General features: G+C 30.8%; 2 protein-coding genes across 2 annotated transcripts; both read right to left on the bottom strand.

The window, feature by feature from the left end:
• Positions 1-85: 85 nt before the first annotated feature.
• Positions 86-1615, bottom strand: ONS95_007624 (uncharacterized protein; the record flags this gene model as incomplete). The annotated part of the gene is made up of 4 exons (XM_058501139.1): positions 86-289; positions 336-707; positions 753-1377; positions 1449-1615. The coding sequence occupies 4 exons, from the start codon at positions 1613-1615 to the stop codon at positions 86-88; spliced, it is 1368 nt and encodes a 455-aa protein (XP_058362456.1).
• Positions 1616-2604: 989 nt separating this feature from the next.
• On the bottom strand, positions 2605-3648 carry ONS95_007625 (uncharacterized protein; the record flags this gene model as incomplete). The annotated part of the gene is made up of 1 exon (XM_058501140.1): positions 2605-3648. One exon carries the CDS (start codon positions 3646-3648, stop codon positions 2605-2607), a length of 1044 nt encoding a protein of 347 aa, XP_058362457.1.
• Positions 3649-17394: the final 13746 nt, after the last annotated feature.

Consider the following 17394-nt stretch of genomic DNA (forward strand, 5'->3'; position numbering starts at 1 on the left):
AAGGGTCCAGAAACATATAGCGCAGTCCACTTGGATTTAGAGACCGCAGTGACGTACGCTGCGCAGAGCAGACGGCTCCCGATCGTTATCCATTGATCAACCTCTCCATGTCAGCAACGTCTTTGACGGCAGTGGTCAGATTCTCATAGCCGTCCTTCGTGATCAGGATGTTGTCCTCAATTCTTATGCCCCCCACGTCCCAGAACTTAGTGAGAACATCAAAGTTGATATACGCAGCATGAATGGGGTCTCTCAAGTACGGCTCGATGATGAATCGACAGAAATATATCTACAAATGTTAAAGATGACCGGAATGAAGGACCGCGAATACTCACTCCAGGCTCAACTGTAATTATTGCCCCAGCTGGGAGGGCGCCTCTGACTCTTAGATAGCGGAATATCGTGTCCTTGTCCTCGTAGTTGGGGTGCCCACCGGTGTCATGGGTGTCCATACCGAGGTAATGTCCCAAGCCGTGAGGAAAGAAAGCGACACTAGTGCGGGCTTGCAAGATATCTTCTTTGTTGCCTTGTAGTATCCCTAGCTCAAGGAGGCCATTGATGGCAATTTCGTGTGCTTTGAGGTGGACGTCGTCCCAGATGACCCCCTCTTTGAGCATCTCGATACAAACAAGTTGCATTTTTAAGACAACATCATAGATGGCCTTACTCTCGGTGCTGAATTTTCCGTTGATTGGGAAGGCTCTCGTCTGCTCCTGGTCAGCTCACTTCGTTTCCAAGCTCAGGAGTTTTACAATATCAGAAGCATAGCATTGATACTCTCCACCGGCATCTAGCAGGAGGTTCAATTTCCCTGCCAACGGCTGGGCGTTGTTCACATAGTGCAATGTAGCTCCTGCAGTTCCACTGGCAACGATAGAGTGATACGCCTGCTCCCTTGCTCCATTTGCGATACATTTTTGAATGAAGAGCGCTTCCAGCTCCCTTTCATTCGTGGCAGTCTTCACAGCTTTTAAGACTGCTGTGTGGGCAATGGTGCTGATGCTGTTTGCCTTCTTCGTCAAGGCGATCTCGTACTCATCTTTGATGACTCGACACTCCTCGATAGCTACTTTGAGAAGAGTATAGTCTTTATCGTCAAATTCAAGGAAGGTAATGTGGTCGCTAACTTGGTCTTGGATTGCCCAGACAATAGATCCACCATGAGCAAGCGCAGCGGCCACCTCATCTGTTGTGCGGACATTGTCAACGTCGTAGCTGGACAACGCCTCCTCTTCCGAAACCGGAAGTCCAGACCAAATGACAGTCTCGGGCTCAATGGGAGGAATGAAAAGTGTCGACTTTTCAGTCTCGATGTCGTAAGTGAAGTATGAATCAGGAAGCTGACAACCTGTCAAATAATAGAAGTATCGTCGTTGTCTGAAACCGCATTTTAGTCCTAGACCCCGGTACTAGTTCGGCTCACTTCAACAACAAGGAGGAGCACTGACCTGAAAGGTGCCTCGCTGTCGTTATCCTCGATCATTCGAGTCTTCTGGCCCTCGAGATATAAAACGCCGGTGACATTGGGGTTCTTCTGTCTCATCCACTTCACAACCGCTTTAGCGTGGGCTCTAGCTGGATATTTTCCAGCAAGAACAGTGTCGACGTTAGCCATCGTTGAGGATCTGAGAATGTGTAGTAGCTTCGACTTCGATGGCGAGACTCAGGGCGAGGAAGCTGCAAGCGAGGAAGCGACGGGACGGGAATCTTGGATGCTGCTGAGTGGGGTCATTAAGAGTCCAGGTCCGTCCAAGTGAAGGTGGTGAGCCTCCTGGCGTACAGCGAATCGCTGGTCGGCCGAGGTGGTCAGCTTATGAGAAATACCTGATCAGTCTTTGGCGCGACTTACCTTATCTGTGCTACGAGAGGAAGTAAGGTGGCATGAGGTGAACACGTTCGTGATGGAAAGTCGCTCGAGTCGGGTCTTGCTAAACACCACGATTCCGCTTCAGGCAGGTGGGGTGGTCAAACAAGCGCGGCGTACCTGCAGCAGCACGTGATACATGGTTGGGATATTTACCTTACCTACCTGGTAGGTAATTTAGGTACAATTGAAGGTACCTGAGGTAAGCCCTTCCAAGATTCCATTGTATACCTACAGAGATATGGGGTGAAGTTGCAGAGTGACTCACATCGCCTACTTGAGCAGTGCCATGGAACATGTTTCGACCGAATCGGACAGAGTCCGCATGTTAATATTCATAATTATGACTACCTACGTATTATTGGGTGCCTTGCCTAAGGTAGGTAGCAAGCCTTCTCAACTGCTAGCAGGCAACGTCCATTCTGACCTACCACCCGAACGCCAAGCTCCGGAATCGATCTCGCCCGGGGTATGCAAACGCAGATGCAAATCAAAGAAATCCTACGCGTCAGATATTTCCAAACCCCTTGTGAGAAGTAGGGCGCAGGAAGACCCACTAATATCCTTCCTCTCAATCATATCTCAGTCCATGCTGGTGTTCACTAACCAGTAAATAAGCAAGCCGCCTCTTAAAATTGAAGTAAAAATGGCCAAGGAATCTGCTGGATCTTCCCTCTCTGTGCGTAAAGGGCCCAAAGGCCGTTGAAGCGCGAGCGCATGCTCTAACGAACCATGGCAATCTATGCATCCGCTGTAACTTCTTGCTTTGTTTCCTGTACTCCTACAGTGGTAAGAGTCGGTCTCCTCTTGGTCTTTAACGGCATCCTCGGAACAAAATGCACTGCTCCTTGAAGTGACGAGATCTCTTTGAGACTGATAGCGTGCTCCAACAATGTCTCTTTGCTCGTCTTGAACTCGAAGTTCGTTAAAAAGCAAAAACTGATCTCCAGTCTTGCTAATTCGTTCTCACTGACCCCTCCGACCTTCGCAAACCGTGAGTGTGGGTAGCTAAGATCCTCAAGTGCCTTCATAGCGACTCGCAAGCCTGCTAAGAGCAGTCGGTGGCAGTTGCGCCTGGTGACCGGTATTGCTCTCTCGTCGACTGCTAGTTTGTGGATGTAGAAACTCGTCGCCAGATAGACCGCTGTAGACATAGGGCAGAATTTATGGATGCGCATCAAATAATCCTCCAGAGAAATTGGAGGTGGATGCTTGGAGTAGAATTTCCGCGTAATTGCACCGTGCTGGATGTTAAGAGGCTCGGCGTTGTCTCCTATGATAATATACGGCTGCGATGGGGCAACTTCCGGGCTGCCTATAGGGGTCTTCTTGAAGTTTACTCCATCGATATCCTCCGATCCTCCACTTGATGCTGACGGTGTCCTTGGGCGTTTATGCAACTCAGCAAAATTTTTGTATGAATTGCTTCTGGCAATGTTTTCCTTCTCGGCCTGCATTCCACGCATATTAGGAGGTGTTGTAAATGCTGGCGGGGGTGTCGGTGGAACATCCCCGGTGATCCTGACAAGTGCTTCAATGCCTCCACATAACAGCTTCAGTGCAGTCACAGGACCGATGGTGAAGACGTCCATGCTGTTTGGAGATGGTGGAGAGGAGCCAACATCGTCGCAATTCTTGATCGCCAGTCCGGTATCTGCTGAGGGGTTCGGCCTCGGAGGGAGGAGGTAGGTGAAGGAGTCGGCTGAATCGTGAATATATGGCTTAGTCTCCACTGGAGACAAGGCTGACCTGCTTGTGCCATCTGCAGACTGCGGAGGGGACATTGCGCGTGGAAGAGGAAGAGCGAGCTCGTCTGCGAGTGTATGTGTACTCGGATGAGGCCTGGACTGCGCGCTCAGGTTGTTGGAGCTCTCGTAATCCTCCTTGCAGCCAGGTTGCTCAGATAATACCTCCCCCAGAGGCGCATATTCTCTCTCGGTGGGGTCGTCGCGGAAATTCGATCAGGTGTCGTACAGAATCTGTCGAGGCAGCTTGAATGCGGTAGAAGTACCCCAACGTGGAGACGACTGTAGGTGCGCGGGAGGTGGTTGGCTGGAGGAACACCGGGGAGATCGGGAGCGAGAACAGGGAGCGAGGCAACACTAGGCTAGGCTGTTAGGTGAGGATAGGTTAAATTTAATAATTCAAAATCTAAATAACAATTTTTTTTATCAATTAATAATAACAACTTTACTTAATTACACACGTGATTATACTATAGTAGTATTTATACTTTAAATAGTACTATTCTAGTCTTACTAAAGTATTTATTATATTCTACTAGTAATTAGAATTAGGATTTTTAGTAAGTAAAGCTTTAGAATTATACTTAAGTTAAGTTAATACTAATTATAATATGATAAATACTCTAAATAAGATGAAAAAATCACTATTTAAAGTAAGAAGAAATCTATATTAAGATATTATTATACGCGATAATATTAAGGCTCTCTAAGTAGTTAATTAATTATTATATATTAAAATTATATATAAAGGAAAATAAGTGTGACGATTCGAGGGTATCTTTATAGTTCAGATAGCTTAGTTTATTATTTTTAATTAAGATAATATAACCTAAGCTAAGTAATATTACTTTTTCTAACTTCTTATATATTACTTCTTTATCTTTTTTATCTTTTTTCTACTTTTGTTAGGATCTTACTAAGAAATAAATAATAAGTGTATGTTAATATATATTAAAATCTAAGGTTTAATTTAAAAGTATTTAAAAGTATGTATTATAAAAAGTATTTAAAAGTTAAAATATATACTACTTTTTAAATAGCTTTTAGTTTATATTTAAAAGAGGTTTTACCTTTAACTAAGATTACTTATTCCCTTTAATTACCCTTTATATTTTTATAATATAAGTCTATAAACTAACACTAGTAAAACTTCTTTTAAAAACAAAGGGTTTCTAATAATTATAAAAAAAAAAGAATATAAATATAATAAAAAGAATTAAAAATATAATAAAGTAATAAATATCTGACTTATAAGACTTAATAACTAGAATATATCTAGTTACTATTTAAAGGCACTTTTTTTAATAAGTAAAGATATAAGTAAATTATAATCTATTATTAAACAACGTCTTAAAATATAAAAAATATATATAAACTTATAAAAATTTAAATAATATTATTATTAAGTTAATATAAGGCTTTAAAAAGTTAAAAGGTTAATATTTTATTTCGTAGTAGTTAATAATATAAAAGTAAAAGATAATAGTAATTGTTAAGTAATAATAATAAATACTATTATATTATATTTAAATTACGCTTAAGTCTAGTATATTTATTTATATTTATATAAGGATAGCCTTTTTTTAAAAACCTTTTCTTTTCCTTATTAAATAATAATAATAACTCTTATAAGTTTAGAATTGATGTTATTTACTTTGGAGATTTTTAATAATTAGGAGATTTCTTTAAGAGATATTAAATAAATTAAGTAATTTAAAAGTAAATATATCTTATTTTTAAAGATAGTATAATAGTAAAACTTTTTATTAATATAAATTAGTACTAATTCCTTGCCTTTTTAATGCTTTTTTAGTTATATTTTATATATAGTACTATATACATATTAACTATTAAAAAGATAGTAGTAAGAGACTATATAATTTTAAGAGTCTTATACTAGCTTAAAGTACTAGTATTATATAAAAAAAATAAAGATAAATATAAACTCATAAGTATTTCTTATTTAAATCTTTTTTATAACCTCTTTAATTATAATCTTTAGCTATTAATAAAAGTAGATCTTAGTATATATAACTAAGGAATATCATACTTTTACTAGTGTTACTATTAGTAGAGATTAGGTTATTATAAAAAAAAGCTACTATTACCTTTTAAAACGTTATTACTATTACTAAATCTCTTATCCTAAAGATAGTACTATTAACTACTTATCGTGCACCTAGCGTACCTAAGGCACTCCCTAAGGCGCTCCAGCTAACTAGAGGCTACTTATATAACTAGAACTCCTAGAGCTTCCCTTTATAAGAGAGCTCTAGAATACCTTAATAAATTAAGACTTTTATACTATATAAAGCTCCTTCTTATAATATATAATAGTTAAGAGCTATATTCACTTATTTAAGCTATTATATAAGTATACTATATAGTATAAGTAGAGTTATAAGTAGTATTAAGAGATACTTATACTACTACTTAAAGAACTCCTTTAAATACCTCTCTAAACTTCCTAAAATACTCTTAATACTATTAGTTCTATAAAAAGCTTCTTTAATATATTAATATACCTTTAAGATAAGTTAATTAAATATAAGAGTAATACTCTTAATTAGAGAAAGTAGTAGCTTTAGTAGTAGATAACTTTCTAGTACTATACTAAACTTAAAGGAATCTAGAGATTTATTAATCTTAATTCTAATAATATAAGAAATATTATTAAGTAATAACCGAATCTCTTTAGAATTAATAATTTTATATAAGAGGAGATAAATAGTCGCTTTAGTAAGTAAATAGTATTATTAATATAAGCTGACTTAGATTTACTAGTGAAATAGAATACTACTATTACTAAGGAAAGAAAAAGTATAATAGAACTACTAGTATTTATAAGTAAGCTCTTAGAAGCTAAGTTTAAAAATATTAAAGTACTCTAAGAAGCTCGAATAAAAGAGTACTTAAATAAGCTAGCTAAATAAATAGCGCTTAATAACTATATTTAGAATCTCTTTAACTAAGTAAATAGTACTATTAGCTAGTCTATTCTAACTAACGTAATTAATAAAAATACTACTAAGAGCGCCGTAGGACTATAAGCGCTAGTTAGGTCTATTAAGTGTAATATAGTACTTTTAAATATAGTAGTACTAACTTTTATTATTTCAGACTATACTAATATACTTAGCTTATTAATATATTAAGATAAGAAGTCGCGAATTAAACCTTATATATAGTATAAGCTATAATAAAAGAACTTCTATCTTATAAGAACGTATAATATTCCTGATATATAAGGAGTATATAGTATATAAGCTTTCTTAAATATAGTATTAGTTTAGTTAGAGACTTAGGCCGCTTAAGTACTTACTAATATTATAAGAAATAATACTCTAGGATATTAATATAGTATAATACTAGAGGAGTATAGTCTAGTATTTATAATGAATATAGAAGAATACTACTAGAATAGAAGTAAGAGAGCTAATAGTTTCTATGCTACGCTAATACTAGGTAGTTATTCTAATATAAGAGGCTTATAAGATTATTCCGGAAGCTCTTAGAATCGCTCTTATTTAAATTAAGAAGATAGGAAGACTAGTTACCTCTACGGAATTAGATATTAGTACCCTCTAATTAGGTGCTAGAAGCTCTAGTTCGCTTATAATAGCTTTTAAGCTAATAGTATAAGATTCCGTCTAAATAATAAGTAAATTAAAAGGATTTATAAAGTAACTTAGATACTTAAGTATATAGAATTACGCTAAGAGATCTTAAAGGAAAGTTAAGCTATTATCTTAGTTATATAGATTATTAGAAAGAAGTCTAGTAAAGACTAAGACTTATTATCTTAGTATATTAAAAGAAAGTACCCCGGAAATATTAATATAGCTACTATTAATTTAAAGCTTTTAGACTTTAAAGAGATACTCGGAATCTATACTATAGACTTTATTAATATCTCTTATATACTATTAAAGAGTACCTTAGTAAATAACTATAACACTTAGTACCTAGTAAACTATAAGAGTAAACTAGTTCTAAGTTCTTTTAAGAGATTAAATAATAATAACTATATAGAAGCTAGAATATAATAAATTCTAATAGTTAGTAGAGAGAAGTAAGTGTTTAAGAACTCCTTAGCTAAGCTAAATAATCCGAATACTTAAGACTTATTACTTAATAATATTACTATAGTTTATAATTTCTATATTAATATTATCTTAAAGGTATTACTAAAAGATATTAGCCTATAGTACTTAAGGAAAGATACTACCTTATAGTATAAGGAAGTTTAAATAAATATAGTTATTAAATAGCTAGTTTAAAAGTTCAACTTAACTTTCTTTAAATATAAGTTTTTCAGATACTCTTATTACTTTTATAACTTAGTAACCTTAATATATATACTTATTATAATATACTTAACTCTAAGTTATAACTTAAATAAGTAAAGTTTCTAATTATTATATTAACTACTTAAAGAGTATTTTATAACTCTATAACTATAGTACTTATATACTAGCTATTTAGAAGAAAGTACTTTATAGGCGCTACTTAAAGTAAGGAGAGGCGTATAATTTAATAGAGTATTAAGAATATAGTATAAAGATTACGCTATTATATATACTAGAAATATTATATTAAGATAGGAGTTAGAGAATAAAGTAGCTAAGCTATTCTACTAAATTCTCTAAGACTTATTTAATTTTAATATAAGTTATAATAGTACTTACTAGCTACTTATTATTAAGAATAAGTATAATAGAAAGCTTTTTAGTTATATATTACTAAGTAAGTTAGCTAGCTATATTATACTAATCTTAGAGAACTTTAAGCGTTAGATTAAGTATTAATATAAACTATTAGTCTATATTATTTAGTATAATAATAATACCTTAGTTATAGCTATTTAAAGTATATTAAAGTATAAGAAATAGATTATAAGAGAAGAGATAGAAGTAGAGAATCTCTTATTATATACTAAGGAACTTATAAGTAGTACTAAGTATATAAGATAAGAGATTATTAATAAATCTATTAAGATATACGTTTAAGTAAACTTACTAGAGAAGCTTTACTTAGAAGTATATTATATAGTAATTTACCTTTATAATATAAGTCCTTTTATACACTAAGAAATAAGGAGTCCTAACTAAGTACTTTAAAAATAGTTTCAGAACTACTTTTAGTAATATAATTTACTAATAGTAAAGAAACTCTTAATAGACCTAAGACTTAACTAAAGTAGAGTATACGTATATAAGGTATATATATATCTAGTTATAATTAATAAAGAAGCCGGAAAGAGTTATAAAAGCTTTAAAGTCAGCCCTAAGGTATATATTAGATACTTAGTTAGTTATATTACTTTTAACTTATATAGAATCTAAGTACCTTAGCTATACCGTATAGTAATTATATATAATATATAGTTTAATAAGATAACGTTCTATTCCTCTAAGAAAGAGAGGAAAGTTAGCTAACTTACCTTTACTCTAAAGGAGCTTATTAAGAACTTAGAAGAGAATATTATTACTTTAGATATAAAGTATAATATTAGTAATATTACTAATGTAGTTATAATAGAATATATAGCTAAACTAAATAAAGCTATAGTTAAGACTAATATTAGTATTAAGACTACTATACTAGTTACTAAGAAAGTACTAGAACTAATAAATATTACTCTAGTAGAGCTTTTATAAAGCTCAGAGGTAGTACTAGAAGTATAAGAACTAATAGAAGTCAACTCGCTAGAGCTTCTTTAGACCTCTAAATTACCCCCTTATAAGAGTCAGACCTTAAAGGTAGAGAGTAATAATATAATCCTTTATAATAATAATATTACTAATAGTAGTAGAGATCTAATTCTTTATAAGAAGTTAAGTTAAAGCGCCTTAAGAAATACTAAAGCTATAAAGACTAATTATCTCTTACTCTAGTACTAGAGAGATATTATAAGTAGTAATAATACTAGTCTAAGTATTAAGAAGGCGCGCTAACAAATATACTCTTAAGTTATATTACTTAGCTAATAGCTATAAGATTATAAATAATAGGTTACTAAGCTTCTAGAAGCTCCTTCTAAAGTAATAAGAACTAAGTGTCACGAACCAGGCTCAGTCTTGGTACAAGTCACGGGTTGGCACCATAATACTGATGGTACTACCAAGTGGATGGCACCAGTCGGTGTTTGGTACCAAAGGGTTGATGGTACCATTGAGAGAATGGCACCAACAAGAGAATGGTACGAATTAGCGAGTAGTACCATACTCCACGCTCGTTGTCATAATAATAGTTATGTTGATCACGGTGGACATGGGTCACGTGATGTGCTAGCTTGCTAGACGGGCTTGCGGGCTTGCGCGCCCTGCAAGACGTCTTGCACGGCTTGCACAGGAAGTCGGAAGTTCTATATAACGAGTAGGTAGTTTCCTAGATAGTAGAGCTTCGTGCTCAAATCAAATAGCAAGTTTACACCTAGTTTACCACTGCTTGTAACGTCTCAATTCCTATTGAGAATCGAGCGTCTTGTTACCTTACTTCATAGCTGATACCAACCGACGAGTCTGTACTCACGACACCGACCGAGTTAGAAACGTTACACTAAGTTTCTATAAGTAGCTAGAAATAGCTGCTAATAATAATAAGTAATAAAGCGTAATTAAATCTAAGTAATATAGGAAGCTTAGAAAGAATATAAAAGGCTTACTATATATAGCTATTACTTTATAATAGTAGCTCTAAGATAAGATAGCTACTCGCGTCTCTAAGAGTTTACTACGACCTTCTATAGTAAGACTCTAACGCGAGCTAATAGCTATAATACTATTATACTTTATATAGTAGTTTTAAGTACTATATCAGATATCTGAGTAAAAGTAAGAGCCTCTAACTTATAAAACTAATATTAAAGGAAGCTCTCGAAGCTACTTAAGAACTAAAGAGAGCTAGAGAGTTACTTATATAGCGAGTAGTTTAAAGCTAATATAAAAAGAGAGATATTAAACTTAGAAGCTTAAGATTATTAGAGACTAATTCCTAGGGAAGATATAGCTACCTTACTAATTCCCTTAAAGTAAGTATTTACTTATAAGGTAGATTCTATAAGATAGCTTAAGTATTATAAGTCTTAGATTATAATATAAAGTAATATATAAGATAACTCTATAATATTCTTAACTTATATAACTATACTTATAGTAAGGTTATTCTAAGTTATAATAGTACTAGTAGCTTAATTCGACTTAGAAGTAAAGTAATTTAATATAATTAATACTTTTATTAATATAAAAAGAGATAAGAGAAGCGCTTTAGTCTTATATTTCTCTCTAGAAAGCTAAAAAAGACTAAGAATAATAATAGAAATTAATTAAACGCTTTATAGCTTAAGAGATTTACTTATACTCTAGTATAGCGACTTTACTAAGATACTTAGTAAGCTAGACTTATCTCTACTCGTAAAGGAGCTATATATCTTTATAAACTAGTATAAGATTATTTTTATAGCGTTTTATATTAATAATATTTAAGTCTTATATTATATTAAATATACTAAAGAAGACTAGATAATTATAGATAGACTATATAAAGTATATAAGCTAATAGTCTTAAGAGATATAGAATAGTTCTTAGGAGTATAAGTAGTATAAAATAAGAAAAAGAAAATAATATCTCTCTTATATAATATCTATATTAAGAAAATAGCTTAGAAGTTTAATATAATAGATAAGAAATACCTTAGTATACCTCTCTTATACTACGAGCTAATTAAGAACTTTAGTATAGTAACTTTTAAGTAAATTAAGGAATATTAAGAGAAAGTTAAGTTAGTATTATATATAGCTATTATACTTTAGCTAGATATTACTTTTATAGCCTCTTAACTATTATATTTCTTAACTAACTTAAGCGCGCTATACTTAGTAGTAATTAATTAAGCTATATAATATTTATTTAGCTTAAGATTCTTAGCTATTATTTATAGTTAGAAAGATAAAGAGATATACTTTCTTATTACTTTAGATATATTATTTACTAATAATACTAAATCGTATTATTCCTCTTAAGGATTTCTTATTATACTATTTAAAGGAGCTATTATTTAAAAAGCCTCTTAATAAGATATTATTACTACCTTAATAACTAAGGCAGAGCTTCTTAGTATAGAATAGATAGCTAAGGAGGTAATAGCGCTTTAAAGGTTCTTTAAAGAGCTAAGGCTTAATATAAGAGCTCTATAAAATATATTCTATAATAATAAATAGATAATTTAGCTAATAGTTAAAAAGAACTAGTGTATCTTAATAAAGCTTTAGTATATTAATATATAGAATATATAGCTATAATAAGAGTATAAAAAGAGGAGTTTTTAAGTAATATATCTCTTAATAAATAATATACTAGCTAATAGTTTAATTAAAAACCTACTAAAGTAGAAGTTTAAAGTATTTATTACTCTTTTAAACTTTTAAGACTCTTAAGCTAATATTAAGAAGCTTGCTTAAGCTATATAGTCTATATAGATACTTTCTTTTATTATATTTCCTTTATTTTATATTTATAGTTCTTAAATACTATTAAAGAGAAGAGAAGAAGTAGAATTATAAGACTTAATCTTAAGCTACTACTTTAAGGTTATAAAGCTGTACTAAAATAATATAAAAAGTAAAAGACTTAATCCTAAGCTACGACTTTTAAGTTATAAAGCTATACTAATATACTAACTTAAACTATAATAATAAAGAAGTAATATTCCTAAGTTACTACTTAAAGGTTATAAAGCTTATACTACTTACTAAAGAAAGAGAAAGAGATTAATTAACTACTAAGTAGCGCTAGCTATAATATTAATCTCTGTTAAAGTAGAGGTATATAAAGCTAAATATACTATAAGGGCGATAATAGTAGCTCCTATAGAGCTAAAGCTTATTTCTATAGCACTAAAAATAAGGTAAGAGAAGGAAATAGTAGTCTTTCTATAGAAAGTAGAAGTAAAGATAAAGGTAATAGCTAATATTAATAGTTAAATAATATCTGAAATCTATAAAATTACTATTATAACTTATAAATAGTAGTATAGATCTTATCCTTATTCTCCTTAGCTTCTAAGGCCTTCCGAATAGTAGCTTAGCGGATTATAAGAGCTTATATATTATAGAGTTAGCTTTACTTAATATTTTAATATTAATATCTTAATACTTCGTTATTCTAATATTATAATATAAGGAAATACTTACACGTATACCCTTTAAGAGAGCCCGGGCTACTAAGTAACTAGTGAAGAATTCAGTAGCGTAAGTGAAAGTAGTAATATAACTTGATTTATTATTTTTATAATAATAAAAATAGTATAAAGCTATCTCTTTATTATAATAAGAGTTACCTAGTATACCCTATAAACTACTATAAATATAATAGCTATAAAGCATAGCACGGATAGCCCTTACTATAGCGGAGTAATAGGCGAGAGTTAGTAGTAGTAGTAATAGTAGTAGTAGTAGTAGTAGTAATAGAGAGGTAGTAGTAAGGGAAATATAATAACTATAAGCTTATTTTATAAGGTATTAGTATAGTTCTAATAATTCCTTATAATACTAATTATATTAGAATCTTTAAATAAACAACTTATAGTCTTTTTCTTTACTATATAAGTAGTAGCGAGGTTAAAGGCGCGTAAAGCGCGAGAGGTATAAGAGCTTTTAGCTATATTTATTAATATTATATCGAAGTTATTATTTAAGGAAAGAGCGTTTAAAGGAACTTACTTACTTTATATACTTAGAGCTACTAAGCGCTTAAGACTTAACGCTATTAGTTAATATTAACTCTTATTATATTTTAAGTAGTATTATCTATACTATTTATATTACTTCGCTTACTATTATAAAGCTAAGCGAGAGGGTATATTATATACCTAGCGTACCTAAGGTACTCCTTAAGGCGCTTCAGCTAACTAGAAGCTACTTATATAACTAGAACTCCTAGAGCTTCCCCTTATAGAGGAGCTCTAGAATACCTTAATAAATCAAGACTTTTATACTATATGAAGCTCCTCCTTACAGTACACAATACTACTATAGTTATATTAGTAGAGATATATATCTATTATTAGTCCGCAGACCTTTACTATAGAAATATAGGGGGAAATCAGGAGGTATAAGTAATCCCGGTTAGGAGATAGACTCCTTTCGGATATAAACCGGGGGTTATTCGGGAAGTAGTATATATTCTAACTTATAAATACTCTTTATAATATATACTTTTAAATACCTTTAAACTAAACCTTAGATTTTAATATATATTAATATATACTTATTATTTATTTACTAGTACGATACTAATATTAATTAGTAGTTACCTTATACTATAGAATAGATAAGTTAAATATAATAAAGTTAACTCTTAGGATATAACACTGAATTAATATTAGTAGGCTCTTATTAAAACTAAGTAGAGTAAGCCTTATAGAGTAACTAGAGAACTCTTATTAAAATTAAGTAGAGTGAGTTCTATACTACTAAAGAATAATAGCTATTTTCTAATAATTATTAAGATATTTCCGAAGCTATTTAGTTAGATATTTCCGGAATATAAAAGATACTTCTGAAATACTTATAAATCGCCTTTAATATAATAGCGACTCTAATAGACTAAGTTACGAAATAACTTAAAATAGAAGTTAGAAGTAGCGGAACCTTAATATAAGATAGGACACTAGCTCTTAGAGTACTTTTAGCTAGTCTTATAGTAGCTAATATTAATAGTCTAGTTTAAGGATTCGTGGATTATTCTATAAGGAAGGGTATTAAGGGAGAGATATTATTTTAGGACTTTTAGGAATACTTTCCGGATTAGATAACAGATAATTTTAAGAAGATAATAAGTAAGTAATAATAAGAGCTCTAAGACTATCTCTTGAAGAATTAGGTTTATATTTAGTGTTAAAAGGGATTATAGATTTCTTAGGCTCTTATAGTAGTAGTTTAAGTATAAGAGAACACTTAGTTAAATAGATAGGAAACTAAACTACTACTAGACTTACTATTTAGCTCTTTTTTAGATAAGGTTCGAACTTATAATTAAAGAGAGAACTAAGTATAATAAATACTTTATTAGAACTTACTTAATATATTATCTCTATCTATAGAAATTATAGCCTTTAAGAATATAGAGATAAGGTATTAGGATAGCTAAGGAAAGATACAGATAAGCGATCCCTTAAAGGGATAAGTTTTATTTCAGTATCCGGACTCCTAAGGACCTTTATATATTAAACTCTCTATAGAAAGCGAAGATCTCTATAGAGCTTCTCCCCTTATTAATATTAAGAGAGAGAAGTTATTTCTAATAAGATTAGAGAGATAGTATATTAATCGGCCTTTAGTATAAAGACTAAGGGATAATAGTTTACTAGATCCTACCTTAGCTCCTACGATATACCTAAGGGATAGGATATTACCTCTTTTTTAAGTACTTAGCTGAAATAAATTACGTTTAGAACTTATTTATCTAAGTTAATATATTATAGAACTAATCTCTTCGGAATAAATAAAATCACTAGTGAGCTTTAGTAAGATATATACTAAAGAGCTCTAATATAGCGAAGCTAGAGATTATCTTAATAAGAAGCTTTATATCTTTACTAACTTTTATTAATAGGTATTAGTAGAATTTATACTATAATATAGGGTATTTCTATTTATACTCCGGGATAGAGCTTTATTATACTACTACTAGTACCTCTAGAATAAGAGGTACTTATTTAATAAGCTAGTATAGGCCACTTATAATAATTATAAGATAGAGGAGAGAGCTAATTAATACTTAAGTTAATAGTTTAGTATAACTTTTTCTATATTTTAGAATAAGCTAATTTAAAAAGGTAAATTAGCTCTAATATAATTAGAAAGCTTTATAAGAGAGCTATAGAGTATCTAATTAGGTCTTAAGGATAATAGTATACAGAATAATAAAATACTATATAATAAGCTAGTATAAGGAGTTTTAGGAAATCCCTTATTTAAAATAGCTTTATTTAAGCTATCTCTAATATTCTTTATATTAATAGATAGCTTTCATGTAGCTATAAGCATAGAAATAACATAGGATTCCGGATCTAAATCTAAGAGATACTTTAAGAAAGATATAAATTAGTTCCGAATATATATTATAGATAGTAACACTTATTACTTAGACTAAAAGATAAAGTTCTCTCTAGGGAATAAATATAAAGATAGATTTAAGGTATTCCTGGGCTATACGAGATATATTATTTATAAGAAGATAGACTATTATAGTAGCTATTACTCTAATTAAGAGTAAGTAGTCTTAAAAGTAAGGTATTTTATATAATAGAAAGCTAAGAGTATTAGGCCTATAGAAAAGTCTTATAAAGTATATATAATATACCTTAAAGAGAAGGAGTTAGATTCGGAGCTTAATCAGGACTAGTTCAGGGGACCTGGTGAAAACTATAAAAAGGATAATTCTAATACTTCTATAGAAAATAATAATAACTATTCTAATAATACTAAAGTAGATATAGAGGATAAAGATAGAATAGTATACTTTATTACTATATTCTATACGTTAGAAATAGAGTATAATATAAGGTAAGTTCTCTAGTACTTTAAGGAGCGTAAGGTAATTTATATCCTTTAAAATATAATCGAGTAACCTAAGCTTAAGATAATAATAGAAGCTTTTATTACTTAGTAGTTTAAGATAGTTTTTTAAGGTCTTTTAATTAATACTAGAGCGTTAAAAAGAAATATAGGTAGTCTTAATTAGTTACGAGCTTTATAACGAACCCGGAAAGTTATATTTAATAAAAGGGAAGCGGGATATTATCAGATCTAATTCAGAGCTAGTATAAGAGTAGTATTAGGAACTATTATAATTAATATACTTATCAGATAGTTAGAATTTATAATTATAGATACTAATATACTATTCTTAATATACCTTTAATAGCTTAATAGGCTAGGGATCTACTATAATAACTTTACTAATACCTTAGTTTAAGGGGATATTAAGTACTTAATTATCCGGAAAAGTAGGTATATATAGCTTCTTCTAGATTAATATCACTAATTATTAGAGTATTCGGATAGAGATATATCAGCTTATTACTTAACGGAAATAGAGATTCGTAGACTTTATAAGCAGTTTAGTTACCTATTAGTACGACGTTTATAATATTTTTTAGACTAAGCAGGTTATATACCGGATTCCGATATTATATAATAGGTAAAGGAGATATATAAGTATTACTAGAAGCACGTAGATACTTTATATTAGTTCCGATTCAGATTCTATAATAATATTAACTTTAACTATATAATCTATATTAATATTATAATATTTAGCAATTAATATACTCTTTATATAATCGATAAAGTAATAGGATTCAGGGTAGCGAGATAGCTCTGAAAAGGGTCCGGTTCAGTATTCGCTTAATCTATATTTAATATATTTAAGGCTATATAGATTAATATATATTTAGGACTACCTGACTTCTTAGTTTATAATTATAAAACGAACTTTAACTCTAAGGAATTTCAAAGCTTACTTAAGTTAATTAGAACTATTCTTAAACTTATTCCGGTAGAGATATATTATTCTATTAGTAAGGTAGAGAGATATTACTATCTACTTTATTATACTTATAAAATTATCACGGAAGAATACGAAGATCTTAACGCTAAGGAACGCTTATAAATAGCTATTAAAGCTATAAATAATATAGCTAGACCTAATAGCTTAGTTCTTATATTACTAGTATTTAGTATATACCTTAAGATAACAGAATTAGATCTTTTTAATCTA

Source organism: Cadophora gregata (assembly GCF_030347475.1).
Source record: "Cadophora gregata isolate MNR1 chromosome Unknown scaffold_2, whole genome shotgun sequence".
Taxonomy (NCBI): Eukaryota; Fungi; Ascomycota; class Leotiomycetes; order Helotiales; family Ploettnerulaceae; genus Cadophora; species Cadophora gregata.